General features: G+C 41.9%; 2 protein-coding genes across 3 annotated transcripts in view; one reads left to right on the top strand and one right to left on the bottom strand.

Annotated features, from left to right (window-relative positions):
• The window catches only part of HCAR1 (hydroxycarboxylic acid receptor 1), a 134,862-nt gene extending 124,845 nt beyond the window's left edge, over positions 1-10,017 (top strand). Inside the window, exon 5 of the mRNA XM_011964508.1 lies at positions 9,590-10,017. The gene's annotated coding sequence lies outside the window, so the exon portion shown is untranslated. The remainder of the gene's footprint in view (positions 1-9,589) is intronic.
• The window catches only part of KNTC1 (kinetochore associated 1), a 97,963-nt gene continuing 76,087 nt past the window's right edge, over positions 4,240-26,115 (bottom strand). For both annotated transcript variants that reach the window (XM_011964509.1, XM_011964510.1), the window contains 16 exons: positions 25,697-25,770; positions 25,250-25,460; positions 24,910-25,019; positions 20,672-20,718; positions 19,214-19,292; positions 16,597-16,715; positions 16,069-16,204; positions 14,738-14,833; positions 14,298-14,354; positions 11,179-11,233; positions 11,030-11,093; positions 9,684-9,813; positions 8,338-8,427; positions 7,742-7,887; positions 5,766-5,856; positions 4,240-4,431 (listed from right to left, as the gene is read on the bottom strand). In XM_011964509.1, coding sequence (XP_011819899.1) covers positions 4,411-4,431; positions 5,766-5,856; positions 7,742-7,887; positions 8,338-8,427; positions 9,684-9,813; positions 11,030-11,093; positions 11,179-11,233; positions 14,298-14,354; positions 14,738-14,833; positions 16,069-16,204; positions 16,597-16,715; positions 19,214-19,292; positions 20,672-20,718; positions 24,910-25,019; positions 25,250-25,460; positions 25,697-25,770 — 1,526 coding nt within the window. In that variant the 3' untranslated portion in view covers positions 4,240-4,410. The remainder of the gene's footprint in view (positions 4,432-5,765; positions 5,857-7,741; positions 7,888-8,337; positions 8,428-9,683; positions 9,814-11,029; positions 11,094-11,178; positions 11,234-14,297; positions 14,355-14,737; positions 14,834-16,068; positions 16,205-16,596; positions 16,716-19,213; positions 19,293-20,671; positions 20,719-24,909; positions 25,020-25,249; positions 25,461-25,696; positions 25,771-26,115) is intronic.

Below are 26,115 nucleotides of genomic sequence, written 5' to 3'. Positions count from 1 at the left end.
TAGTAGAGACGGGGTTTCACCGTGTTAGCCAGGATGGTCTCGATCTCCTGACCTCGTGATCCACCCGTCTCGGCCTCCCAAAGTGCTGGGCTTACAGGCTTGAGCCACCGCGCCCGGCCTTGTTTTTTTTTATGATACATGAACATATCCAATATTGAATTTACAGGCATTAAAAAAATCAGGTTGTATTCTGCAAACTGTTGGTGGCATGTTAAATGTTTTGTTTTAGTGGTATTTGGAAGACTGGTTGGGGTTTCTGGATGGGCTAAGAACATGTTTTCCTCATTTAAACATAGGCTAGGCACAGTGGCTCATGTCTGTAATCCCAGCACTTTGCGAGGCTGAGGCAGGCAGATCGCTTGAACTCAGGAGTTCAAGACGAGTCTGGGCAATGTAGTGAAATGCCATTTCTACCAAAATATAAAAATTAGCCAGGCATGGTGGTGTGTGTTTGTAATCCCAGCTACTTGGGATGCTGAGGAACGAGAATCACTTGAATCCAGAAGGCGGAAGTTGCAGTGAGCTGAGATTTTGCCACTGTACTTCCAGCTTAGGTGAAGAAGATTCTGTCTCAAAAATAAATAAATAATACGTAAATAAATAAAAATAAAATCATAGACAGCTACTCAGGAGGCTGAGCTGGGAGGACTGCTTGAGCTCAGGAGTTCAAGGCCAGCTTGGGCAACATAGTTAGACCCTGTCTCCATTAAGTCAATCAATCAAGGAAGGTACTTCCATTATTTAAATTTTGTCTTCCAACACATTTTAGGGGGGCTAATAAAGGATCCCTGTCTGTCCAGAAACTGTTGTACAGAAGGACTGAGTACTTCCTCATTCTGTATATGGCCACATGCAGTTAGCCCATTTCCTTCTTTAAAAACATTTTTTTCTTTGTAGAGATGAGGTCTTATGATGTTGTCCAGACTGGTTTCAAACTCCTGGCCTCAAGCGATCCTTTCATCTTGGCCTCCCAAAGTCCTAGGGTATCAGGTGTGAGCCATCATGCCAGGCCTGCATTCCCCTCCTGATGAGTACTTTGGTTGTTTCCAATCTTTTCCTCTAGGAATAATGGCATGGTGAATCATTTACAAGTGTGTGTTCCTAGAAGTGGAATAGTTGGGTCAAAAGGTAAGCATATTTGTAATTTTGAAAAGATTGTCAAATTGTCCTCCAAAGAACTTATAAAAATTTAAATTCCCACCAAGATATGAGAATAAATGTTCTGGTAATTTTGTCCACAGTTATCAAACTTTAAATTTTGCCATTCTGACAAGTAAAAAATTGAATCTAAGTAGTTTTAATTTGCATTTTTATTAGCATTAAGGAGGTTTAATTTCTTTTCACATGTTCCAAAGTCCTTTGGGTCATGCACAGTGGTTCACATCTCTAATCCCAGCAACTCAGGAAGATCGCCTGAGGCCAGGAGTTTGAGACCAGCCTGGGCAGCATACCAAAATCCTACCCATATAAAAAATAAAAATAAAAAAAATTGACTGAGTGTGGTGACATGCACCTGTATGGTCCCAGCTACTCAAGAGGCTGAGGCAACAGGATTGCTTGAGCTTAGGAGTTTGAGGCTGCAGTGAGCTATGATTGCTTCACTGCACTCCAGCCTGGGTGACAGAGCAAGACTCTATCTCTAGTGGGGAGAAAAAAAGGCCTTTGTATTTTTTTCTATGGTGTATTTATTTGCATTATTATTATTTTTCTTTTGAGACAGGGTTTCACTGTCACCCAGGCTGGAGTGCAATGGAACAATCTTGGCTCACTGCAATCTCTGCCTCCTGGCCTCAAGCAATCCTCCCACTTCAGCCTCCTAAGTAGCTGTGACTTCAGGTGCACACCACCATGCCTGGTCAATTTTTTTTTTTTTTTTTTAGTTTTTAGTAGAGACAAGGTTTCACTATGTTGCCCAGTCTGGTCTCAAACTCCTGGGCTTAAGCAGTCCACTAGCTTAGTCCTCCCTAAGTGCTGGGATTATAGGTATGAGCCACCACGCCCAGCCCAGCTATTTTTTTTTTTGAGATAGAGTCTCACTCTGTTGCCTAGGATAGAGTGCAATGGCTTGATCTCAGCTCGCTGAAGCATCCACCTCCTGGGTTCAAGCGATTCTCCTGCCTCAGCCTCCCAAGTAGCTGGGATTACAGGTGCCCACCACCACACCCGGCTATTTTTTGTATTTTTAGTAGAGACGGGGTTTCACCATGTTGGCCAGACTGGTCTCGGACTCCTGACCTTAGGTAATCCCAAAGTGTTGGGATTACAGGAGTGAGCCACCATGCCTGGCCAGCCCAACCATTCTTATTTGTTATGATATGATCTTTAGGAGAAGTCTAAGACTTATGTAAATAGTTATTGGACTATGTTTTAAATATAGGTCAAATGTCATTAAAATATTGCAAATTATTTGCATTTTTAAACATTTTGTTGTTGAGAAACATTTGTTATAACACCTTCAAAGTACAAAATAATTTTATTATTGAAACTGCAATTTTAAAACTTGCAATTAGCTAAATAGAAGCCTATATAATCACAATAACTAGCATTTGTGGCACTCAGGGGTATTGTGCTAGATTGCTAGATGCACTTTCTTTTTTTAAGATAGAATCTTGCCCTGTCACCTAGGCTGGAGTGCAGTGGCATGATCTCTGCTCACTGCAACCTCTGCCTCCTGGGTTCAAGTGATTCTCCCACCTCAGCCCCCTGAGAAGCTGGGATTACAGGCATGAGCCACCACGCCTGGCTAATTTTTTGCATTTTTAGGAGAGACGGGGTTTCACCATGTTAGCCAGGATGGTCTCGATCTCCAGACCTCATGATCTGCCCACCATGGCCTCCCAAAGTTCTGGGATTATAGGCGTGAGCCACAATACCTGGCCTAGATGCTTTATACGAACTGATTCAAACCTCCTGCCACTAGAAGGTACTTTTACTGCCCTCAGTTTGAGGAAATTAAGATGGTGAGAAATTGGGCCAGGCAAGGTGGCTCATGCCTGTTATACCAGCACTTAGGGAGGCCAAGGTGGGAGGATTAACTTGAGGCCTAGAGTTCAAGACCAGCCTGGGCAAGAAAGCAAGACCTTGTCTCTACAAAAAAATTCAAAAATCAGGAAGGCATGGTGGTGTGTGCCTGTAGCCCCAGATACTCAGGAGGCTGAAACGGGAGGATCCCTTAAGCACAGGGATTCAGGGTTGCAGTGAGCTATGGTCATAACACTACACTCCAGCCTGGGTGACAGAGCAAGACCATCCCGTTTCTCTCTGTGGGAAATTAAATAACTTGTTCATGCCCACACAGCTTGTAAGTAATAGAACCAGAACTGAAATCCAGACTTATTTTACTTCGAAACCTGTGTTTAATCATGTTTGAGTTTTTCAGAAATCTTTTTTTTCAACTGGCAAAATAAAGGCAAACTAATTCCAATAATATCAAATTCACTTAATTTATTCACAAGTATGGCAAACGACTACAAAGGCAGAATAACAGGTGTAATTAACACTTCTATGCGCTGGCTTTTTGCTCCACATGCCTTTCTAGGCCACCGGCTGCAGTGCTGGGTGTTTACAGCTGCAGACCACTCCTCCCAGACTTCTAGCCAGGTGGCTTCCAGTTTGGTTCTGCTATTTCTTGGCACTGGTATAAGAATTAGAAGCTTGAAGAAAGTGCAGCAATGTTTCTTCTTTTGGTGGTGGGCTTGACAGCTTGGGCAGCGGCAGTGCAAGTTGTCAGCAGCACTGGTGAAGAGACTCCTGGGCTTCTGAGCACTGCAGTGGCCGCAGCAGCTCCAACAGCTCAGTGGCAAATGTGGGCTCGGGACTCCAAGCCAGGGGCAGGAGCAGCTCCTGATCCGTGGCTGCGAAGCCCTCCTTCCCCTTTGTCTGGCTCCCCCTTCTACCTTCCTTCTGTTCTTTCAGTCTTTTGAAGAACTTTATAGCCAATCCCAGGCATGAAATTCTTCTCTGCTTGGCCTATCTAGAGTGGCTTTTATTTTTCTGACTGGTTACTGACTGATACACTCTGCCACTAAAATTATACCAATATTTTCTTAGAATAACACTAAAAAGACTGATATTACTTTTTTATATGGAAGATATAGGCTATAAGCACTCAATTTTCTTGAGGGAGAGAGCTATTTTTGCACTTTGTTTCCCTCATATACGGTGCAAAAAGTTGATAGTCTCTATAAATTGCACAAGTAACTGGCAATGAAAACACTTATTAATTCAGGACATGAGTTCTTTATGGAGCAATTATGCTCATAGTAAGTGTTTTATTTATTACATGTGGGGTAATGTTAAGACAAATAGCTATAATACAGAAATTCTACAATTTAAAAACTAATAAATACGGTCCATTAATAGCAGATTCCAAAATTCTTGTCCTCCTTGAAGAAAAGGTTCAATGATTTACTATAACCCACTAAGAAACATCTAAATGGGAAGAAACACAGAAGTGATTTTTGTAAGTCACTTAGTTTTTCAAATTGAAAATGGTCAAATAAACTACAGAACTTAAGACTTAAGTGAAGTGATACAAATCTATACATAAAACTATTTGGCATTTTAGATGAGAGAAACAGATTTTAAAGACCACAAATTCGTCTCTTGAATCAATACTCTCCCTTTCTGGAAAAAAAAGTAATCTTATGCCATTGAGCACAACCACCTGGAGGTAAACCCTGTAAGTTATTAATCGGAGGTAACAAAATGCGGGCTTATTCTAATACGCCTGATCTGGACCACAGGAAGAAAAAAGCCTCTACACCTAGGTTTACTAAAGCTACCAATATTCCAATCTGAAAAATAGCAAATAAAAAATAAAGCTACCAAAATATGATCAAAGTAAAAATTTTACCTGGTACTTAAGTTCAAAATAGGAGTAAAAATAAATTACGTGCACATTTTACATACAAAAAATTTGGAAGAATGTACAGCAAAATGTTAACAGTGATCCTGTCTGGGTAGTGAGATTTTGGAGATCAGTTTAGGTTTTTTTTTTTTTTTTTGGCTCCTTCATATTTCTCCTTTTTCTTTTCTTTTTTTTTTTTTTTTTTTTTTGAGATGAGTTTTGCTCTTGTCGGCTAGGCTGGGGTGCAGTGGCACAACCTTGGCTCACTGCAACCACCGTCTCCCGGACTCAAGCAATTCTCCTGCCTCAGTCTCCCGAGTAGCTGGGATTACTGGCATGTGCTACCACGCCTCGCTAATTTTTGTATTTTTAGTAGAGACGGGGTTTCACCATGTTGGCCAGGCTGGTCTTGAACTCCTGGCCTCAGGTAATCTGCCCGCCTCGGCCTCCCAAAGTGCTGGGATTACATGTGTGAGCCACCATGCCTGGTCATACTTCTTTTTTTTCTGCAGTGAACATACATTTTAGGTAATTAAAGAATAATAATTAATTTAAAAAGCAATTAATACCCAAGCATGACAGTAATCAACACCTTTAGAATTCAGTTTTTCATCTGCTTCAATATTAAAAACACCACCTTATGAAGAATGGTAATGCTGGAAAGCACCTGAGAGACCATGGGGTCCAGATCTGAAGACTAAGCCCATACTAGGCTTTGCTGCCCAGTGGCAGGGCTGAGATTAGAACTGTGGCCTCTTGATTTCTAGTTTAGAGCACACCAAGTAAAATATAAAAATTACAGTTACACATAAAAATACATTTATCTCCAGAACACTAGAAAAGGTTGGTCAATTTTAAGGCCCTAGGAATATAAACAATGTCAAGTTAGAACCTAAGAACTCTCCATCAGCTTTACCTTCAGAATTTCACAGGGAGCGGCTTCTGAAGGCACAGGTTTCCCGCAGTGCTTTGAATATTCAGTTATCAAGACTGAAGCTTCATCTAAACTACAAAATCAAAAAGAAAAAGAAGTGTTAGGCCAGGCAGAGTGCCTTGTACCTATAATCCCGGCACTCAGGGAGGCCAAGATGTGCAGATGGCTTGGGTCCAGGAGTTGGAGACCAGCCTGGGCAACATGGCAAAGCCCTGTCTCTACAAAAAAATATAAAATTAGCCAGGTATGGCGTCGCACACTTGTAGTCTCAGCTACTCTGGAGGCTGAGGTGGGAGGATCGCTTGAACCCAGGAGGTTGAGGCAGCAGTGAGCCATGTTTGTGCACTCCAGTCTGACTGACAAAGCAAGACCCTATCTCAAAAAGAAAAGAAAGAAAAAGAGGCGTTGAAGTCAAAATTAAAAGTAAAGACCAATCTCTAAATTTAATGTTTTATTTGGGAAAAAAGAATCCCAATTTGAGGCATATACATAGACTGGGTAGTCTCTGGATTGTCCAAAGAACAAAGAGAAGGTTAGAGATTTTATGAAAAAGAGACAGGTTACATATTATTCTTTTCTTGTGTGTGTGTGAGATGGAGTTTCACTTTGTTGCACAGGCTGGAGTGCAATGGTGCCATCTCTGCTCACTGCAACCTCCACCTCCTGGGTTCAAGTGATTCTCCTGCCTCAGCCTCCTGAGCAGCTGGGATTACAGGCATGCGCCACCACACTCGGCTAACTTTTTGTATTTTTAGTAGAGACAAGTTTCATCATGTTGGCCAGGCTAGTCTTGAACTTCTAACCTCAGGTGATCCACCCACCTTGGCCTCCCAAAGTCCTGGGATTACAGGCTTAAGCCACTGCGCCCAGCCAGAATTACGTTTTTGGAGCCATGTTTTGTACTCTGAGTGCTTTTCCCCGGGCCGCTCTGATGTATTTGGGTATCACAAGAATGACTTAACTCATGTAATCAACTTCACAGAGGGCATGAGGAAACTTTCGGAGATAGTATGTTCACTCTCTTGATTGTGGTGATGGCTTCATAGGTATACACATGTCAAAATTTACTAAACTGCAGACTTCAAATATGTCCAGCTTATTCTATGTATCAATTATAACTCAAAAAATACTTGCTCAAAAATGACAATATCTAATTATGGCTGGATCACAAGAGATAAACAAGCAGATGGAAATCCATGGAATGGAAACGAGAAAGAAAGACCTCTCAAGCGCCAGCACGGCTAGACCACATGCAGGGATGGATATGGTGTGTACTGCAGTCTTGAACTTCCCTTTCTTTAGAGTCAGCCCATTTCTTCCTTCTCCCATTCAGTTTCCATATCCATCCCCAGCTCTATCCCAAGAAGATTATTGTTTCTAAACTTGTGGGTGCTAGAAAATTAGATAACCAGGTTTAACAAAAATGATGTTACATAAAGTCATTAATGTTCTGAGCAAGTATCTAAGACATAAAATTGTAATGCAGGATTTAGAGCAGGGCTATAAGACATTCGATTTGGGGATTCAGATGACCTGTTTAATTGTCAGATTCTAAGGTCACGTTCTAAGAAATTGGGTTATTAAATGATTAACTTTTGGATATGTGCAGTAATGAGAGATGTAATATTTTGAGCTTTTAATTACAACAAAACAGCTCTACAGTTGACATTTTCCTCCAACATAAAGATAGATTTTTTTTTTTGAAGCAGAGTTTCGCTCTTGTTGCCCAGGCTAGAGTGCAATGGCGCGATCTCAGCTCACTGCAACCTCTGCCTCCAGGGTTCAAGTGATTCTCCTGCTTCAGCCTCCCGAGTGGCTGGGATTACAGGAAGGTGCCACCATGCCCAGCTAATTTTGTATTTTTAGTAGAGACACGGTTTCTCTATGTCCATGCCCAGCTTACAAAGATAGATTTTCAGGAAATTCCACAGTAAGTTGCTTTTTGAAAATAAACTTACCTTAAGTCATTTGCCAAATAGTTTACTAGTTCAGTGATATTGTTGGTATTCATCACATGCATCTTCAACATTTGAAAGTATTTGGTCTTTGCCAAAATCCCAAACTCCTTCTTACTGATGATACTATTCAGAATCAGACTTCTAATCTATAGAATGACACGTAGCATTAAGATCAGACTTCTCATCTATTAGAATCAGACTTCTAATCTAGAGAATGACAGGTATCAAGCCTTTATTCAATATCAAAACACTGTTACAATCAGAAGTCCAATTAGCACTGCATTATGACTGCGCCTCCTTTTTGAGGGGGTAAAAAGGGAAAGGAGGCCTGTCAGCATCAGTCAATAAATAAAGTAATTGTTTTGCGCTTTGAGACTTTTTATGAGGAAGAAGATCTGTTTTCAATTAAAAGCACTTAAGGCTACAAATTTTCCATGGAGCACAGTAGTCAACAAGACCCTCAGGGTCCCTGCCTTTTAAAAAATTTACTGAGGTTTTAACAGAAGCAAAATAATTCTATACATAAACAAACAGCTAGACATAGCAGTTTTCAGCTTAATCTTGGTTTGGGAAAATGAAATGAAATCGCCTCTTACTTGATGTGAAAATCCTGCTAGCTGGCCTGTGTTCATATGCTCTTCCAATTGCTTTAAAATAACCTGAGGGTCACACGAACCCAGAAAATTCTAGAGAAAAATCAAAGCAGAATTAATAGAAAAGTGTTATTACTTATTCCAACAGCAAGAGCTGTTGATCAGGTATTTTGTTATTCTAAGTGCCAAAATAAATATATTTAAATACTGAAACACAGAATGGCATCAAGGAATGAGTGTACGAATGATGAAAAGAGGGGAAAAAGTCAAAGACAAGAATAGGTGGCTTTAAAAAATGTAATTAATAGACCAAATGACAAATAAAAAATATGCATGTTCAGCTGGACGCAGTGGCTCATGCCTATAACCCCAACACTTTGGGAGGCCAAGGCCACTGGATTGCCTCAGGTCAAGAGTTCGAGACCTGCCTGGCCAAAATGGCAAAACCCTGTCTCTACTAAAAATACAAAAGTTAGCTGGGTGTGGTGGCGGGAGCCTGTAATGTCAGCTACTTGAGAGTCACTTGAATCCGGGAGGCAGGTTGTAGTGAGCTGAGATTGCGCCACTGCACTCCAGCCTGGGTGACAGAGAGAGACTCTCTTAAAAAAAAAAAAGCATGAATGCATGCATGTCATTTATGTAGATCTCTATCTACTGGTATGTCTACCTACAGGGAAGATAACAGATAACTGTAAAACATTCCAAAATGCTTTGTTCTACTTGTTCCCTATTATAAAGGAAATGAGAGTTATTTTTAAAAGTTCTGTCCCCAAAATGCTCGTGGCTCCCTCTGATGGGCACCCACACATAAAATCTGACTCTCCCCTTCTTTTATCTCCCACATTCAATTGCTAAGTCAGCTGCTTTCCTTGTAGCCTTCTCATCTTGTTCAAGTTCATTACCAGACTCTACTGTGGGTACTTAACCCCCAAGCCTTCCCTGCCTATGCACAAGGCTGATATGAAGAGATCAAGTGGGGTAAAATTCTACTCAAATGCAACAGCTTCCCAAGAGTTTCCCTTCTTGTCTTCTCCTCTGACCAAGTCTACATGGGTTAATGGGTTATTCTTTCTAAAATACTTCCTTCATCATTTCAGTTTGCTGTTCTAAAATAATCACTTGTTTCCCCACTGATAGACAATAAGGCCCAAACCCCTTGTAAGACATCCCTCAGCTGGACTTTATCTTTCAGTCTTACCTCCCACTAAGTCCCCATACAAGCTTCACACATATCTGATGTATGCATGCTTTACAGGTTTGCTGAAATGAAAATGTGACCTTTTGCAAGGGACATGCAAGATGAGACTTTCTATTTCCTTGGCAGCCCAGAGGAATCATGTGCACCATACCTGAATTTGCTGGTGTCTTTTCTCTGAGTGGGGCATGAGCATCAGACAAGCTAATGCAAAAGCTGGAAGTTCTAACTGGATATATTGCCTGGCGACTCCAATCAGGTCAAGATCACCTGAGACTGGACATCTTCAAGAGAGCACATTAATTAGTTAATAATCTGTCAGATTCACTAGATTATATTGGCCTTTCTAGCTTTCCATAGTCATTTACCTGTCCAGGCTTTCAATAATTTTAAACACTAAAGTGCTGGTTTATGACATATGCTTAGGAATGAGTAACATGAGTCTTTGACGGCATTCTACACGGAATAAAAGAATCTACCCACGGGAACACGGACTACTGTTTGCTATACCATGATTATGTCTGAAAGCCTACAGATGCCTAAAGATAGGCTTCTAAATCCTCAGAAGACTCAAAAACTTTTTTTTTCTTTTTTTGAGAAACAGTCTAGCTCTATCACCCAGGCTGGACGTGATCTTAGTTCACTGCGACCAACACCTCCCGGGTTCAAGCGATTCCTCCTCAGCTTCCTGAGTAGCTGGGATTACAGGCATGCGCCACCACGCCCAGCTCATTTTTGTATTTTTAGTAGAGATGGGGTTCCACCACGTTAGTCAGGCTGATCTCAAACTCCTGACCTCAAGTGATCCACTCGCCTCAGACTCCCAAAGTGCTGGGGTTACAGGTGTGAGCCGCCGCACCCAGCCAGAAGACTCAAAATCTATGTGACAACGATGTATGATTTAGGGTAGTCACCAAAAGTACTCTATGCTCATATAGACAGTAGGTACTCAATTTAGAGAATGCTCAGTTTACTAGTCGCACAACACATGTAAAAATAATTTAGATATTTTGGTATAAAAACAAGTGTTGCCGGGTGCAGTGGCTTACACCTGTAATCCTAGCAATTTCGGAGGCCGTCTCTACTAAAACTACAAAAATTAGCCGGGTGTGGTGGTGTGTGGTGTGTGCCTGTAATCCCAGCTACTCACGGGACAGCTCATGCCTGTAATCCCAACACTCTGGAAATCCCGTCTCTAGTAAAAATACAAAAATTAGCCAGGAGTGGTGGCACGTGCCGGTAATCCCAGCTACTCAAGAGGCTGAGGCAGGAGAATTGCTTGAATCTGGGAGGCGGAGGTTGCAGCGAGCCGAGATTGCACCATTGCACTCCAGCCTGGGCGACAGAGCGAGACTCCGTCTCAAAAAAACAAAACAAAACAAAAACAAGTGTTATGCTTAACTTCCTAACAAAAAGGAATTACTCATAAGAGATATCTATTAGAAAGGAATCTTATAAGCAACAAACTTTTTTTTTTGGTAGAACAAACACTTTACTTACTCGAGGACAGCGATGAGACTCTCAGAACAATCGGACAGCTGATCAGGACTTAAGGGACAAGAAGCTGAAGATAAAAAAAAACCAACCATGATATACACACACTCAACTATAAAATGCTGTAGCGAATGTTTCAGAGGAGAGCGAAATACCTGAAAGCAGTGGTATCTGTATCACACGCTGCCATGCTTTGCTGAAGTAGGGAACCTGTGAAAACAAGTCCACGTTTGGGATATTCATGTTAAGGATATTACAGACTCTCTTTAATTTGCAGTCTAGGCCGGGTGCAGTGGCTCACACCTATAATCCCAGCACTTTGAAAGGCTGAAGCAGGTGAATCACTTGAGGTCAGGAGTTCGAAACCAGCCTGGCCGACATGGCAAAACCCCGTCTCTACTAAAAACACAAAAATTAGCTAGGCATGGTTGTGCATGCTTGTAATCCCAGCTACTCGGGAGGCTGGGACACAAGAATCGCTTGAACCTGGGAGGTGGAGGTTGCAGTGAGCTGAGATCACACCATTGCACTCCAGTCTGGGCAACAGAGCAAAACTCCATCTCCAAAAAGATATTATGAACTCTTTCTAAATTGCAGCCTAAATGTTCTGAAATTAGATAATGGTGATGGTTGTACAATTTTATGAATATACCAGAATCTACTTGATTGTATACTTTCAAAAGGACGAATTTTACAAGTGAATTGTATCTCAACAAAAAAATTAGATAGATCACTATGTGCTGATATGAAACACTCTCCAGAGGCCACTGTTAAATGGTCACAAAACTGTACATTTATAGTTTATATTCCAGATGACTAAAGTAATAATCTCCCTGTTTGAGATGATTAAGGTTCTAGCATAATGTTCTTCACAACTGTATCTTTCAGGATCTCACTATACAATCCTGGCTGATTCATTATTGTTCCATTTGGCAAAAAGTCAGAACCCAACTCAGAAAAGAAAATTAATCCTTAGCCGGTTATGTGCCAGGGCCACAGGAAAGGAGGAAGGGGACAAGAGAAAGAATTTCAAGAAGGTGAATAAGGAAAGAACACTGGCCAGGCGTGGTGGCTCACACCTGTAATCCCAGTACTTTGGGAGGCAAAGGCAGGAGGATTGTTTGGGCTCAGGAGTTCCAAGACCAGCCTAGGCAACACAGCAAGACCCCCATCTCTATATATTCAAAGAAAAAAAGAGGAAAGAAAATGTAAACTTCCATCAATAGAGGAGTGGTTAAATAACTTCGGGTATATTTTACTACATATTATGGAGGATAATCAAGCATTAAAAATAAAATGCCTCAAAAGGCTAAACACAGAGTTACTGTAAGACCCAACAAGTCCACTCCTAGGTATACACTCAAGAGAAATGAAAATATGTTCAGTTAACAATGGAACATTATTTGGCAAAAAAGAGGAATGAAGTGGCCGGGTGCAATGGCTCATGCTTGTAATCCCAGCATTTTGGGAGGCCAAGCGGGCAGATCACGAGGTCAGAAGATCGAGTCCACGGTGAAGCCCCAGTCTCTACTAAAAATACAAAAAATGAGCTGGGTGTGGTGGCGGGTGCCTGTAGTCCTAGTTACTTGGGACTGAGGCAGGAGAATGGTGTGAACCCGGGAGGCGGAGCTTGTAGTGAGCCGAGATCATGCCACTGCACTCCAGCCTGGGCGACAGAGCCAGACCCTGTCTCAAAAAAAAAAAAAAGAAAGAGGAATGAAGTTCTGATCCATGCTACAATGTGGATGAACCTTAAAACATGATGCTGAGTGAAAGAAGCCAGACAGGAAATCCCACATAGTGTGGGACTCCGTTGATACAAAATGTCCAGAAAAGGCAAATTCATGGACAGAAAATAGATTAGTGGTCACTGGGGGCTGGAGGGAGTGGGGAATGGGGAATGATTGCTAATGGATATGAATTTCTTTTTGGCGTGAGGAAAATGTTCTGGAATTAGATAATAGTGAGACCATACAACTTTGTGCATATACCAAAAACTACTTCATTGTGTACTTTAAAAGGATAAATTTTACATGTGAACTGTATCTCAATAAAACAATTAGATCTACAAGTGCTGATATGGAACAATCTCCAGAGACCATTGTTATGTGAAAACAACACTTTGTTCAGAATGTGATTGCATTTATGTGTGCAAAAATGTATATATACACTGTAGATATGCACACACATACACACGTGCCTGTAAAACAGGAAATCTCGGCCAGGTACGTTGGCTTACGCCTGTAATCCCAGCACTTTGGGAGGCCAAAGCGGGTGGATCACGAGGTCAGGAGATCGCGACCATACTGGCTAACACGTCTCTACTAAAAATACAAACAATTAGCTGGGCGTGGTGGCAGGCACCTGTAGTCCCAGCTTCTCAGGAGGCTGAGGCAGGAGAATGGCGTGAACCCGGGAGGTGGAGCTTGCAGTGAGCCAAGATGGCGCCACTGCACTCCAGCCTGGGTGACAGAGCGAGACTCTGGCTCAAACAAAACAAAACAAAACAAAACAAAACAAAACAAAACAAAACAGGAAATCTCTAGAATCCATAGGAAATTGTAAGCAGTCATTCCCTTAGGAAGATAATTATGAAGGAAAATAGTAAGAGGGAATTTTCATGTTTTACTCGGCATATTTCTATATTGTCCTAATTTATTAAACAAAGAATAAATGATATATTTCTACATAATATATATTTTGCTTATATGGGTACACAACTTATGTGAAATGTAGAAAAGATGAACAAGCCAGGGTATCTGATGTGAAAGATCTTCAAAGTCTGTGAGGGGCAGCCCAACATGTAATGAAAATTAATTATATGGTGACAAAAGTCAGAGTGGAGCCAAAATGTCCTGAGAGCATAAATAAAGGTGTGACTTGTGAGGCCTGGAAAACTCAGGAAAGTGGTATCTTCAGGAGATGATGTGAACTGAGTATTAACGGGTTCAGGCACAACTTTAATCATCCTACAGCTGATCAGTTCTGTTTCTTCTTGCTTTATTTTAGGGAAAGGATCTAGCTCTGTTGCCCAGGCTGGAGCTGGAGTGCAATGGTGCAATCATGGCTCACTGCAGCCTCAAACTCCTGGGCTCAAGTGATCCTTCTGCCTTGGCCTCCCAAAACTTTGGGGTTACAGGAGTGAGCCACTGTACTTGGCTCAGTTCTGTTCTTTACGAAGGAGCTGACTGCTTAATCCGGTGTCCCCAGCAGTCACAAGGCCAGAAAGTATAAAGACTAAATTCAATAAAATTTATTTTAAAAAGCTACATACCTGCCATAAAGAATGGATACTGGAAATGGCTTTTAAAACTTTCCTTAGATAAGGAATCTGTAAAAAATTAAAAATAAGAAAGTTCTAAAGACCACCAAAATGGAAAATTTCAATGTGAAATACCGCATCTTAAAGTTCCAGAAAAAGTACTGGTAAAACTTTATCTTCCATGATAACTGCCAGAGAAGTTCACTTACAAGTTCATAAATATCAAAAAAGGCTAGGAAACCTTCCATTTGTTTCCAGTGAAATTTATGTCATTTTGGATTTTGCATTCTCTGGCCTAACACCAAGTTCTTTAAGTTTGGCATGAACTCAGTGAGAGTGACTGTGTTTTCAGCAGAAATCTGTTCCATAACAAGTATCAATCCAAAATGTTTAGGGGATGCTGTGCAAAAGCTTTCAGATATATTCAGTCCAGGGTATTGAGTCTTACTTACCATATTGAAGCCCAGAAGCTTTTGCAAGAGTCCATTCCAAAGCTGCAGGTCATAGATTTTGTATTCTAAACACAGCTCAGTCACCAATCTTACTGCCTGAAGCCAAAAAAAGAAAAAAATCATGCTGCTCCAACAAACCAGTAAATCAAGCCATCTTTGGAAAAGTAGGGCAGCTTAATACAAAATATGCTGCTTTTTTTTTTTTTTTTTTTTTGAGATGGAGTCTCACTCCGTTGCCCAGGCTGGAGTGCAGTGGCATGATCTTAGCTCGCCGCAACCTCCACCTCCCGGGTTCAAGCAATTCTCCTGCCTTAGCTTCTTGAGCAGCTGGGATTACAGGTGGCCGCCATCACGCCTGGCTAATTTTGTATTTTTAGTAGAGACGGGGTTTCACCATGTTGGCCAGGCTGGTCTTGAACTCCTGACCTGAGGTGATCCACCCGCCTTGGCCTCCCAAAGTACTGGGATTACAGGCATGAGCCACCACACCCGGCCACAAAATGTGCTTCTAATCTGCGAATGTCTATTGAAGGCCCCCATCTTTCTAATGAAAGAAACAACAAAAAAGAGATTCTTTTTCTTGCTATCACGGACTCAAGACACCACCTCAGACATCTCCCCCTTTCTTTCTTCTATTGAAAAAGTTTGCCTGTTGGACCAAAAAACCTTCCTGCCCCAGCCTCCACTGCCTCAGAGACTAAATTCCCATAGGCAACTAAGAAGAAGATAAACGATATCCTCTCTCTACCGGACAGTCTCCTCTCCCTGTACAGATAAGGATAAGCTGTGGAAGGGATTATAGAAGTGCTCTCTCTGGTTGGCAGGGATGACTTTAACTGGTGGACCTTAAGGCAAAAGAGGTAAAAGGACCTTCCACATTGCCTTATCCATCCACACACTGGGACAGGAGAGTAGAAAGGTCTCAGAGCAGTAGAGTTGTTCAGGGATAAATACTGTTCCGGTCGGGCGCAGTGGCTCACGCCTGTAATCCCAGCACTTTGGGAGGCCCAGGTGGGCGGATCACCTTAGATCAGGAGTTTGAGACCAGCCTGGCCAATATGGTGAAACCTCAGCTCTACTAAAAATACAAAAATTAGCCAGGTGTGGTGGGCAGGTGCCTATAATCCCATCTACTTGGGAGGCTGAGGCTTGAACCCAGGAGACAGAGGCTGCAGTGAGCTGAGATCACGCCACTATACTGTGGCCTTGGCAACAGCGCAAAACTCTGTCTAAAAAAAAACAAAAACAAAAAAAAGACTGTTCCTGGTTTTCTCTTTCAGGATTCTGAGTAGGGGCAGGGAATTGGGAATGCGGCAGTGAGGTGTACCTACCATGGACTCATGGCTGTGGTTCTTCCACAGGCCCTTAATCATTCCTTCCTTAGGACTGTTGCAAAATAATTCGTATGTGATGGGGATATTCAAAGTCTCAAATGATGCCAGAAAAGTTATACATTTCAGATAAGATCTGGAAAACAGAAATGTTTCTAAGAATCATTCTCACAGGTCACATTTACATTTAAAATAAAAACTACCATATGGAAATATTAGGCCAGTTTGTTTTAAATGTCCATTTTGGACTTCTAAATATATTCCCTGAATATATAATAACATTAGATAGAAATCAATTTGAACAAGATAAACAAAACATTCAGTTTCTAAATGCCTCCAAGAAACGATGGAAACAAGATGTTCTCAAAGCCCTATTTTCCCTTTGCCAAAATGTCAAGGATATTCAAGGCAACAGAACTGTATTCACACAGCTACTCTACTACGCTCTTCTGAATTCAGGGCTTAAAAGGTATAGCTCCAAAAAATGATGTGTTTCCTATTTATTACAATTTAAACATTTCTACTTACTTCACTTCTTCAATGGGTTTTTTAAAGAGTGATTCTATAGTTTCCTTGTCAGCCAAATAGAAGAGACACTGAAGAGCTCGAGTTCTATGGGCAAAAGTTAACTGATGCATACCTAATGTCTGCAAAACCAAAAGAGGTTTGGAGAGTTGAACACCTGCACATTGTAGTTGGGTAAATGAGTTTCAACATAGGCAACATAAACAACGTCATTATTTTAAAATGAAAAGTCAATCTCTGCAGTTATGGAATGCACTGTAACAGTGGTTCTTAACATGTGGCCCATGGACCCCTGGAGGAGCATTCCTGAGACTCCTTCAGGAGGGAAAGGGTCAAAGCTGTTTTCATGACACTAAGATGTTATTTGCCTTTACACTGTGTTGATATTTGCACTAACTGTGCAAAAGCAATGGTGGGTGAAATTGCAGGCAGAATGGAGGCAGGGCCCCCAACTGTTGTTGTAACCCTTGTGTTTACAGGCATGCTTTGGCAGTATTGAAAACCAAAGACATGGCCGGGCACAGTGGCTCACACCTGTAATCCCAGCACTTTGGGAGGCCAAGGCAGGTGTATCACGAGGTCAGGAGTTCAAGACCAGCGTGATCAACATGGTGAAACCCCTATCTCTACTAAAAATACAAAACTTAGCCAGGTGTGGTGGCACGTGCCTGTAATCCCAGCTACTCAGGAGGCTGAGGCAGGAGAATCACTTGAACCTGGAGGTGGAGGTTGCAGTGAGCCGAGATCACACTGTTGCACTACTCCAGCCTGGGCGACAGAGTGAGACTCTGTCTCAAAAAACAAAACAAAACAAACAAAAAAACAGAGACAAATTTCACTTAAGAATATTCTTGGCCGGGCGCAGTGGCTCAAGCCTGTAATCCCAGCACTTTGGGAGGCCGAGACAGGCGGATCACGAGGTCAGGAGATCGAGACCATCCTGGCTAACACGGTGAAACCCCGTCTCTACTAAAAAAAATACAAAAAAACTAGCCGGATGAGGTGGCGGGCGCTTGTAGTCCCAGCTACTCGGGAGGCTGAAGCAGGAGAATGGCGTAAACCCGGGAGGTGGAGCTTGCAGTGAGCCGAGATCTGGCCACTGCACTCCAGCTTGGGCAACAGAGCCAGACTCTGTCTCAAAAAAAAAAAGAATATTCTTGATGGGCTGGGTGTAGTGGCTCACACCTGTAATCCCAGCACTTTGGGAGTCCGAGGCGGGCGGATCACCTGAGGTCAGGAGTTTAAGACCAGCCAGGTCAACATGGTGAAACCCTGTCTCTACTAAAAATACAAACATTAGCCAGGCATGGTGGCATGTGCCTGTAATCCCAGCTACTCAGGAGGCTGAGGCAGGAAAATCACTTGAACCTAGGAGGCGGAGGTTGTGGTGAGCCAAGATTGTGCCACTGCTCTCTGACCTGGGCAACAGAGCAAGACTCCATCTCAAAAAAAAAAAAAGGTTCTTGATGAAGCAGTAAAAATTAATTTTACTAAACCTCAACTTTTGGATCCACAGTTGGCCCCCAGTTTCTGTGGGTTCTGTATTCATGGAATCAACCAACAGTGTATCAAAAATATTCAAGAAAAAAAAAAAAATTCCACAAAGTTCTAAAAACCAAACATGAATTTGCTGTATGCCAAGTACTACACTGAATCCATGGGGATGAAGTGATCTGCAGGCATTGCGTTATAAGTAACCTAGAGATGATTTCAGGTACATAGGAGGATGTGTGTAGGTGACATGCAAATATGACACCATTTTATATAAAAGACTTGATGCATCCTCAGATTTTGGTATCCTTGGGGGTCCTGGAACCAGTCCTCCCACAGATATGGAGGGATTACTGTATATCATACTAATGTGAATTCCCATTTGAACACATGCTAATACTAATTAATGGGAAGTACACATAAGGCAGACTGCAAGGAAAAGCATGGACACAGCTGAGCTGTGAGCTACACTAGCCACCTTTCATGGAATACCATTTTTAGGTCATAAGTCTTTACATGCAGAGAAAATAAGGGGTGGCTTTTTCCTTTTTGTCATGGGACTTTAAAATCAGCACCTCAGACTTCCTTTTCTTCCTTTTCTCTGAGAATCATTTGCCTACTGCTGGCTCCACCCCCTTCTCCTCTCTCTGCTCCAGTTGCCTCAGAGGACATTTCTACAGGCAAGAACCTGAAGCTACAGGTCATGTTGCCGTTAGGGGAAATTGCAAGTTCAATCTAGCTAGAATTTAGAGGGCAGAAGGGGTGGTCTGACCAGAGCACGCAGTCGGATTAGGCCATGGTGGAGACTTGTTCGTGGCCAGTTTGTTTGGCTCCTGGCTTCAGGAATGTGGACTGACCAGGGAGTTAACCACTGTGAATGCAGACAGCCAGTGGAAACTGTCAATAGGTGCATCATTCAGCATGCTAAGCAGATGTTGCAGAGGCCAGCACTAAATGGAGCATGGTGCAAAAGACAATGCTTGCTTAGGAGATTAGACAGACTTAGAATACATATGTATGTGAGCATTATCTGAATCATCTGTTAATACAATCAAGCATGGTAAATAAACAGGAAAAAATGTTAAGCTGAGATGCACAGAAGAGTTTGGATTAAGTTTCTAGAGCTTACGGTTGTAGTTGATGTTGCAAATACAAACAGCATTCTTGAACTATAATCAATTGGACGAGACTGGAGGAGATACTGCACTCTGGAAAAAAATTTTTAATTACAGTTATTTTTAAATTTAGTGATGGATTACCAAAACAACAGACTTATCATCCATGGAACGGTCATTAAACAATTCAAAGGCAGATCAGAAGGATAATGGGTCAATGACATTGGTGCTTCCCCCTTTAAAGAATGCTTAATCTTTTCTTGAGTTCTTTCATTGCTAAAGATGATAATACATGCAACAGATGCCAGGCTTCAGCCTCCTCATCTATAGAATAGCCAGTCAATCTCTGGTCCCTTAAATTCTATTTAAGAAATTAATACAAACCGTAGCTGTAAAGTCTCTTGAACGCTACACATGGGAAATTCTGTGTTTGGTATGCAGGACCTTGTTAGCGGCCCATTTCAACCTCCAGACCCAGGGCAGGCTGGCGCCTCTCTGGGAAGGGAGGATGAATCAGGCCGGCTGGAGGAGGGGTGGGGCAGAGCTTTTAGTGGAAAAAGGAGCACGTTATGAATTTTGCATTAAGTAGCCTTTTGGGATTTCCTTTTTCTCTCCTCTCTTTAAATCGTTTCCCTCCAAGACTTTCCATGTGGCTAGTTCAGGTAGACATACCAGGAGCTACCTCTTGTTTGAACAAAGGTGGCCCTTCCCTTAAAAGACTAAATGAGGCCAAGGTGGGGGTTCAGAGGGAAAGAGGGCATGGTATGGGTGGTTAAGACAGCTCTGCTTGCTCCAAACCAGAAGGAATCCATTTCTTGGGGTTGTCTTTCCATGTCTTTTCTATCAGTTCTCCAAGGCTGAGGTTGGACACAGGGCCTCCCAGGCCACTTGGCCTACTTTTGGTTTAGGTTAGAAAGACAAAAAGCTGGCTGGCATGTGAGCCACCATGCTTCCTTATCCATGCCTGTGCCAGGCATCATTAATGGATTGCTACATTCATTCTGACTTGGGCCCAGATAAGAGTCTTCTCAAGAATACAAGCCATGACCAATCAGACCTAGCACATTAGATAAAATCAATGCGCCTTACTAGGTCTCAGTCACAGGTTAGAAGAGCAAAAAGCCTATATCTGAACCAACCCAGTTTAGCATGGTAAGAGAACATAAAGAGGTCTGGGGCCAAAGTCCTAGCTAAGAAAGAAGTTTCTTTTGCTTGAGAGGCACCTTCCAGTTAAAGGTGTGCTAGGAACCCTCGCCCTCGTAGGAGTTCAGAAATTCCAGATCTTGGCTGGCTCTGATGTTTTCCACTGGAGAGACTCCTAGCCATGTATTAATGAACTGATTCATCTCATAGACTCTAACCCGAGTTTTATCAAGAAAGCCCTTTAAAAAAATCAACTGCTGAAAAACGTACTGGTAAAATTTCTATTTTGCATCATGATATAGGTGAATATAAGTAAAGGAAAAGAGTACCTTCGTAGGGCTTCATCTTCTTGAAGTTCAAATAATTCTGATGGTTTCTTTGAAAAGGTAGGAAAAAAAGGTCAAAAACCGAAAAGTTTATGACTAAATAAACATCTCTCTGAAAATCTATTAGATAAAAAAAACCTAATATACAAGATTATGTTTACATAGAAAAATTATAACATAAATGATTACTTTTCTATGAAAAGATTTCTGCTTGAATGATGGGTCTACTCACATCTGTTCACTCAACAAATATTCACTGAGCACTTACTATATGATAGGCACAATTCTAAGTATATGGATTGCCTGAGTAAATAAAGCAAATGTTCCTGTCCTCCTGGAGCTTGCATGCCTTGGATTTTTATTTTGATTTATTTTTATTTTTGGAGACAGGGTCTAGCTCTGTCACTCAGGCCAGAGTACAGTGGCACAACCACAGCTCACTGCAGCCTCAACCTCCTATACTCAAGCAATCTTCTTGCCTCAGCCTCCCAAGTAGCTGGGACCACAGGTGCACACCATGGCACCTGGCTAGTTTTTAAAATTTTTGTAGAGATGGAGGTCTCGCTATGTTGCTCAGGCTGGTCTCAAACCCCTGGCCTCAAACAATCCTCCTACCTCGGCCTCCCAAAGTGCTGAGGTTACAGTTATGAGCTACCTTGCCCAGCCCCATATTATATAATTTTTAAAAGGAAAAGACTCCATGAATTTTAAATGAACCATTTGTTAATTCAGTATATATCTATTGGGATTTACAAAGCACTGTGCTAGGTGCTATGTATACATGCAGTTTCTGGCCTCAAGGAACTTTCAGTGTGTACCTTGAACTTACATATAAGTTAAAACATCTGTAAAGGCTGGTTTCTAAAACTCAACCACATATTCTATGTGGCCAAGATAGGTTTCTAACTCCTGTTTCCACTGAAGCACAGTCCATGCTCTTGGTAAATACTTTAAAAATCGTTGTTGAATCAAATGCCAAATGATATAAAAATTGCTAATTAAAAACCTAATGGTGGCCGGGTGCAGTGGCTCACACCTGTAATCCCAGGACTTTGGGAGGCCGAGGTGGGTGAATCACCTAAGCTCAGGAATTTGAGACCAGTTTGGGCAACATGGCGAAAACCCATCTCCACTAAAAATACTAAAAAAATTAGCCGGGCACAGGTAATTTTTTTTTTTTTTTTGAGACGCAGTCTCGCTCTGTCGCCCAGGCTGGAGTGCAGTGGCGCGATCTCCGCTCACTGCAAGCTCTGCCACCTCCCGGGTTAACGCCATTCTCCTGCCTCAGCCTCCCTAGAAGCTGGGACTACAGGCACCCACCACCACACTCGGCTAATTTTTTTTGTATTTTCAGTAGAGACGGGGTTTCCCCGTGTTCGCCAGGATGGTCTTGATCTCCTGACCTCGTGATCCGCCCACCTCGGCCTCCCAAAGTGCTGGGATTACAGGCATGAGCCACCGTGCCTGGCCAGGTAATTTTTTGAAAGTAGCTGGGACTACAGGTGTCCCGGCTACTCTGGAGACTGAGGCACGAGAATCACTTAAGCCGGGGAGGTGGAGGCTGTAGTGAACTGAGATCATGCCATTGCTCTAACAAACAAACAAACAAAACTCTAATATCATGTTAATTACACTATTTGTTTACAAATAGATTTTGTTCCCCCAAGAATATCTGCCTAGGTGGATATAGGAATTATAGACTCTACCTTAAGTTCTGCCTGAAAATTCAGAAGAAATGATACAGAAGATCTGGATTTGCTGAATCCTATCTTAAATTTTAGATGTTAATGATCCTATTTCTGAAAAACTGACATTATGCGCTTCCTGGTGTGATCCTTTGAAAGTAACACATCACCTATACAGTATTCTTGCCAAAAGCACATAACCTGAATCAAATAACAGGAAACATTAGCAGACCCAAAATGAAACATTTTATAAACCGGCTGGCCTGTGCTCTTCAAAAACATCAATAAATCAGGGTATGCAGGGGTAGAGGAAAGGAGTTGGGAGAGGCATCGAATATTGTATCATCCCAAAATATTTCCTCTAATAATTACAAAAGGAAAAATAGCAATTATGAAGTAGACAAACAGACAACACCTTAACCAAGTTATCTAAATTAACATCAACTATGAGGGCAAAGGGACCTCATGTGCCTCCAAATGTCATACCCTGAGGAGGGCACAATACAACTTATGCAGTATGATGTTAAAAATAAGTAATTTGAATCTTATCATGAGGCAATATTAGACAAGCCCAAATTGGAGGGCAGCTTATGAAACAGCTGGATTATACTCTTCAAAAATGTCAATATCATAAAAGACAAGAAAAAGTCACAGAACTGTTGTAGATTAAAACAGACTAGAGGCCAAGCGTGGTGGCTCACGCCTGTAATCCCAGCACTTTGGGAGGTTGAGGTAGAAGGAACATATGAGGCCAGGTGTTCGAGACCAGCCCAGCCAACATGGTGAAAACCTATCTCTACTAAAAATACAAAAATTAGCTAGGCATGGTGGCGGGCACCTGTAATCCCAGCTACTCGGGAGGCTGAGACATGAGACTCGCTTGAACCCAGGAGGTGGGGGTTGCAGTGAGCTGAGATTGCACCACTGCACTCCAGCCTGGGCAATGGAGCCAGATTGTGTCAGAAAAAAAAAAGCAGACTAGAGACATGACCAACAAATGCAAAGCATAGTCCTAGACAAGATCCTAGACCTGAGGGAGAAAACTGCTATAAAAAACATTATTAGGACAATTGGTATAACTGTAAAATAACTGTAAATTCAATTATATCACCACTAAATTTCTGATTTTTATAATTATATTATGGTTGGATAAGAGAAAATCCTGTTCTTGGGAAATACACCCTTAAAATATTCAGGGGGCAAAGGGGGATGCCACATGTGATTTACTCTTCAATGGTTTAGAAAAATATTATGTGTATCAATTATAGAGGAGAGATGAAGCAAATATGACAAAATGTTAAAAATTCATGGATATGGGTGAAAGGTATATACAGGAAATTTTTTTACTATTTTTGCACTTTTCTGCACATTTTAAATTATTTCAAAACAAAAACTTAACCACATGATTTTGAATAAAAGAGGCCATTTCTTTCATATAAGACAGCATCTGAAATCATCAATTGAAAGGTAAAACAGCTACAAAATATGTAAACAAAAATCAAGCAACCTCAGGCCAGGCGTGGTGGAACACCTGAGGTCGGGAGTTTGAGACCAGCTTGGCCAACATGGTGAAACCCCATCTCTACTAAAAATACAAAAATTAGCTGGGCATAGTGGCGCACGCCTGTAATCCCAGCTACTCGGGAGCTGAGGAGGGAGAATCTCTTGAACCTCAGCAGAGGCTGCCATGAGCTGAGATCGCGCCACTGCACTCCAGACTGGGTGACAGAGTAAAACTCTGTATCCAAAAAAAAAAAAAAAGTAAACAATCTCTTTAAAACTTATCAGATAACAGAGGGTAGTAAAATGAACAAAAGTTCCAGACAGGCACAGTGGTTTATGCCTGTAATCCCAGCACTTTGGGAAATCGAGGTGGGAAGATCATTTGAGGCCTGGAGTTGAAGACCAGCCCAGCCAACATAGTGAGAGACCCTGTCTCTACAAAACAAACAAACAAACAAACAAAACATTAGCCACACATGGTGATGCACATGTGTAGTCCCGGCTACTCAGGAGGCTGAGGTGGGGAGGATTGCTTGAACCTAGGAGTTCAAGTCTGCAGTAAGCCATGATTGCGCCATTGCACTTGCCAGGGTGACAGAGTGAGACTCTGTCTGTAAAAAACAAACAAAAGAGGCCAGGCGCAGTGGCTCACGCCTGTAATCCCAGCACGTTGGGAGGCTGAGGCAGGAGGATCATGAGGTCAGGAGTTCGAGGCTAGCCTGACCAACATGGTGAAACCCCGTCTCTACCAAAAATACAAAAATCAGCCGGGCATGGTAGCGGGCACCTGTAATCCCAGCTACTCAGGAGGCTGACAGGAGAATCGCTTGTACCCAGGAGGCGGAGGTTGTAGTGAGCAGAGATTGCGCCATTGCACTCCAGTCAGGGCAACAGAGCAAGATTCTGTCTCAAAAACAAAACAAAACAAAACAAAGTTCCTTCTTTGAAGAGTCTGTGCTCCTAATTAGAAGGCCGTTATCATGTGGGATAAATATTTAGCCTTTGAGAAGAAGTCATCGGTGCATACTCAACTCTTGGGCAGCAAGTACTTACTTCACCAGGTTTTGTTGAAGGGCATAGCCATTTTTCCAACAACATGTCCCAGACTTTTTCCAAATTAATTTCATTGACTTCAGCTATTTCTTTAGCTGCTGCATGAATATCTAAGATATTCAAAATAAAGAATTAAAAGAAAAACTCAAGTTTTAAATACTTATATTGAATACTCATATGTGTATGTGTATATATGCACATGCATACACATAAGTATGTTTAAGCATATACATATATAAGCATATATATGTAATATATATGTACACGTACATATATACATAAAACTGGGAATCAAAATAATAGCTTTTCTTGGACAACAAAAAAATAGTTTTGTCCTCACCAGGATAATCTGTGCCAGACGAATTCTGAATTCTTTGATTGATGCTAGGATGTTCGTACAGACTGACAATGAGATGTGCTGGCTTTCCGATCACTCTTAAATATTCCTCAGTGTTCAGCTTGTGGGCTATGAGCACAGCTTCTGTGCCTGATCGCCGGTACTGGATATGAAGCTTCTTCAACAAAGCCTCGGCTTTTTCACGTTTTTCATCCTTTTAAACAATTCCAAGCAAAAAGAAACTCTTACTTTATAAGTCTCAGTTGAAGCCAAGCATCCATCTTTATCAATCACAATCCCTCCCTTCCTCAGTTATGTTCCTAAGCATCTACATAAAGCCTTGGTCTTCCTTCTCCATTTTAGGCATCAGGGCAGCATGAGAAGGTAAAATAAGCTAGTACAATTTAATTAGGAAGAAGAGAAGCCACCAATCTGATAGTTCAGACACACCTGCGATGGGATATTCTGCAGCCATCTCTCAGCTAAATAAAGGCAGAACTTCAAAGCAGACATCTTGAAGGAACCTAAAAAAATAAATAAATAAAGATTTACAGGCAAATCTTAATCTTTTCAAGAAAATGTATTTTGGTCAAATTAGCAACCTTTTAAAAATTACAAAAATGCATACTCATGGCTGGGTGCAGTGGCTCACATTTGTAATCCCAGCACTTTGGGAGGCCGAGGCAGGTGTGTTACCTGAGGTCAGGAGTTCGAGGACAGCCTGGCCAACATGGTGAAACCCTGTCTCTACTAAAAATACAAAAATTAGCTGGGCATGGTCGCACACGCCTGTAGTCCCAGCTACTCGGGAGGCTGAGGCAGGAGAAGCACTTGAACACAGGAGGCAGAGGTTGCAGTGAGCCGAGATC

The sequence above is a fragment of the Mandrillus leucophaeus genome, unplaced genomic scaffold, assembly GCF_000951045.1.
Source record: "Mandrillus leucophaeus isolate KB7577 unplaced genomic scaffold, Mleu.le_1.0 Scaffold7, whole genome shotgun sequence".
NCBI lineage: Eukaryota > Metazoa > Chordata > Mammalia > Primates > Cercopithecidae > Mandrillus > Mandrillus leucophaeus.
Note: the sequence above shows the minus strand (reverse complement) of the source record. Positions and strands in the feature narration are given on the sequence as shown.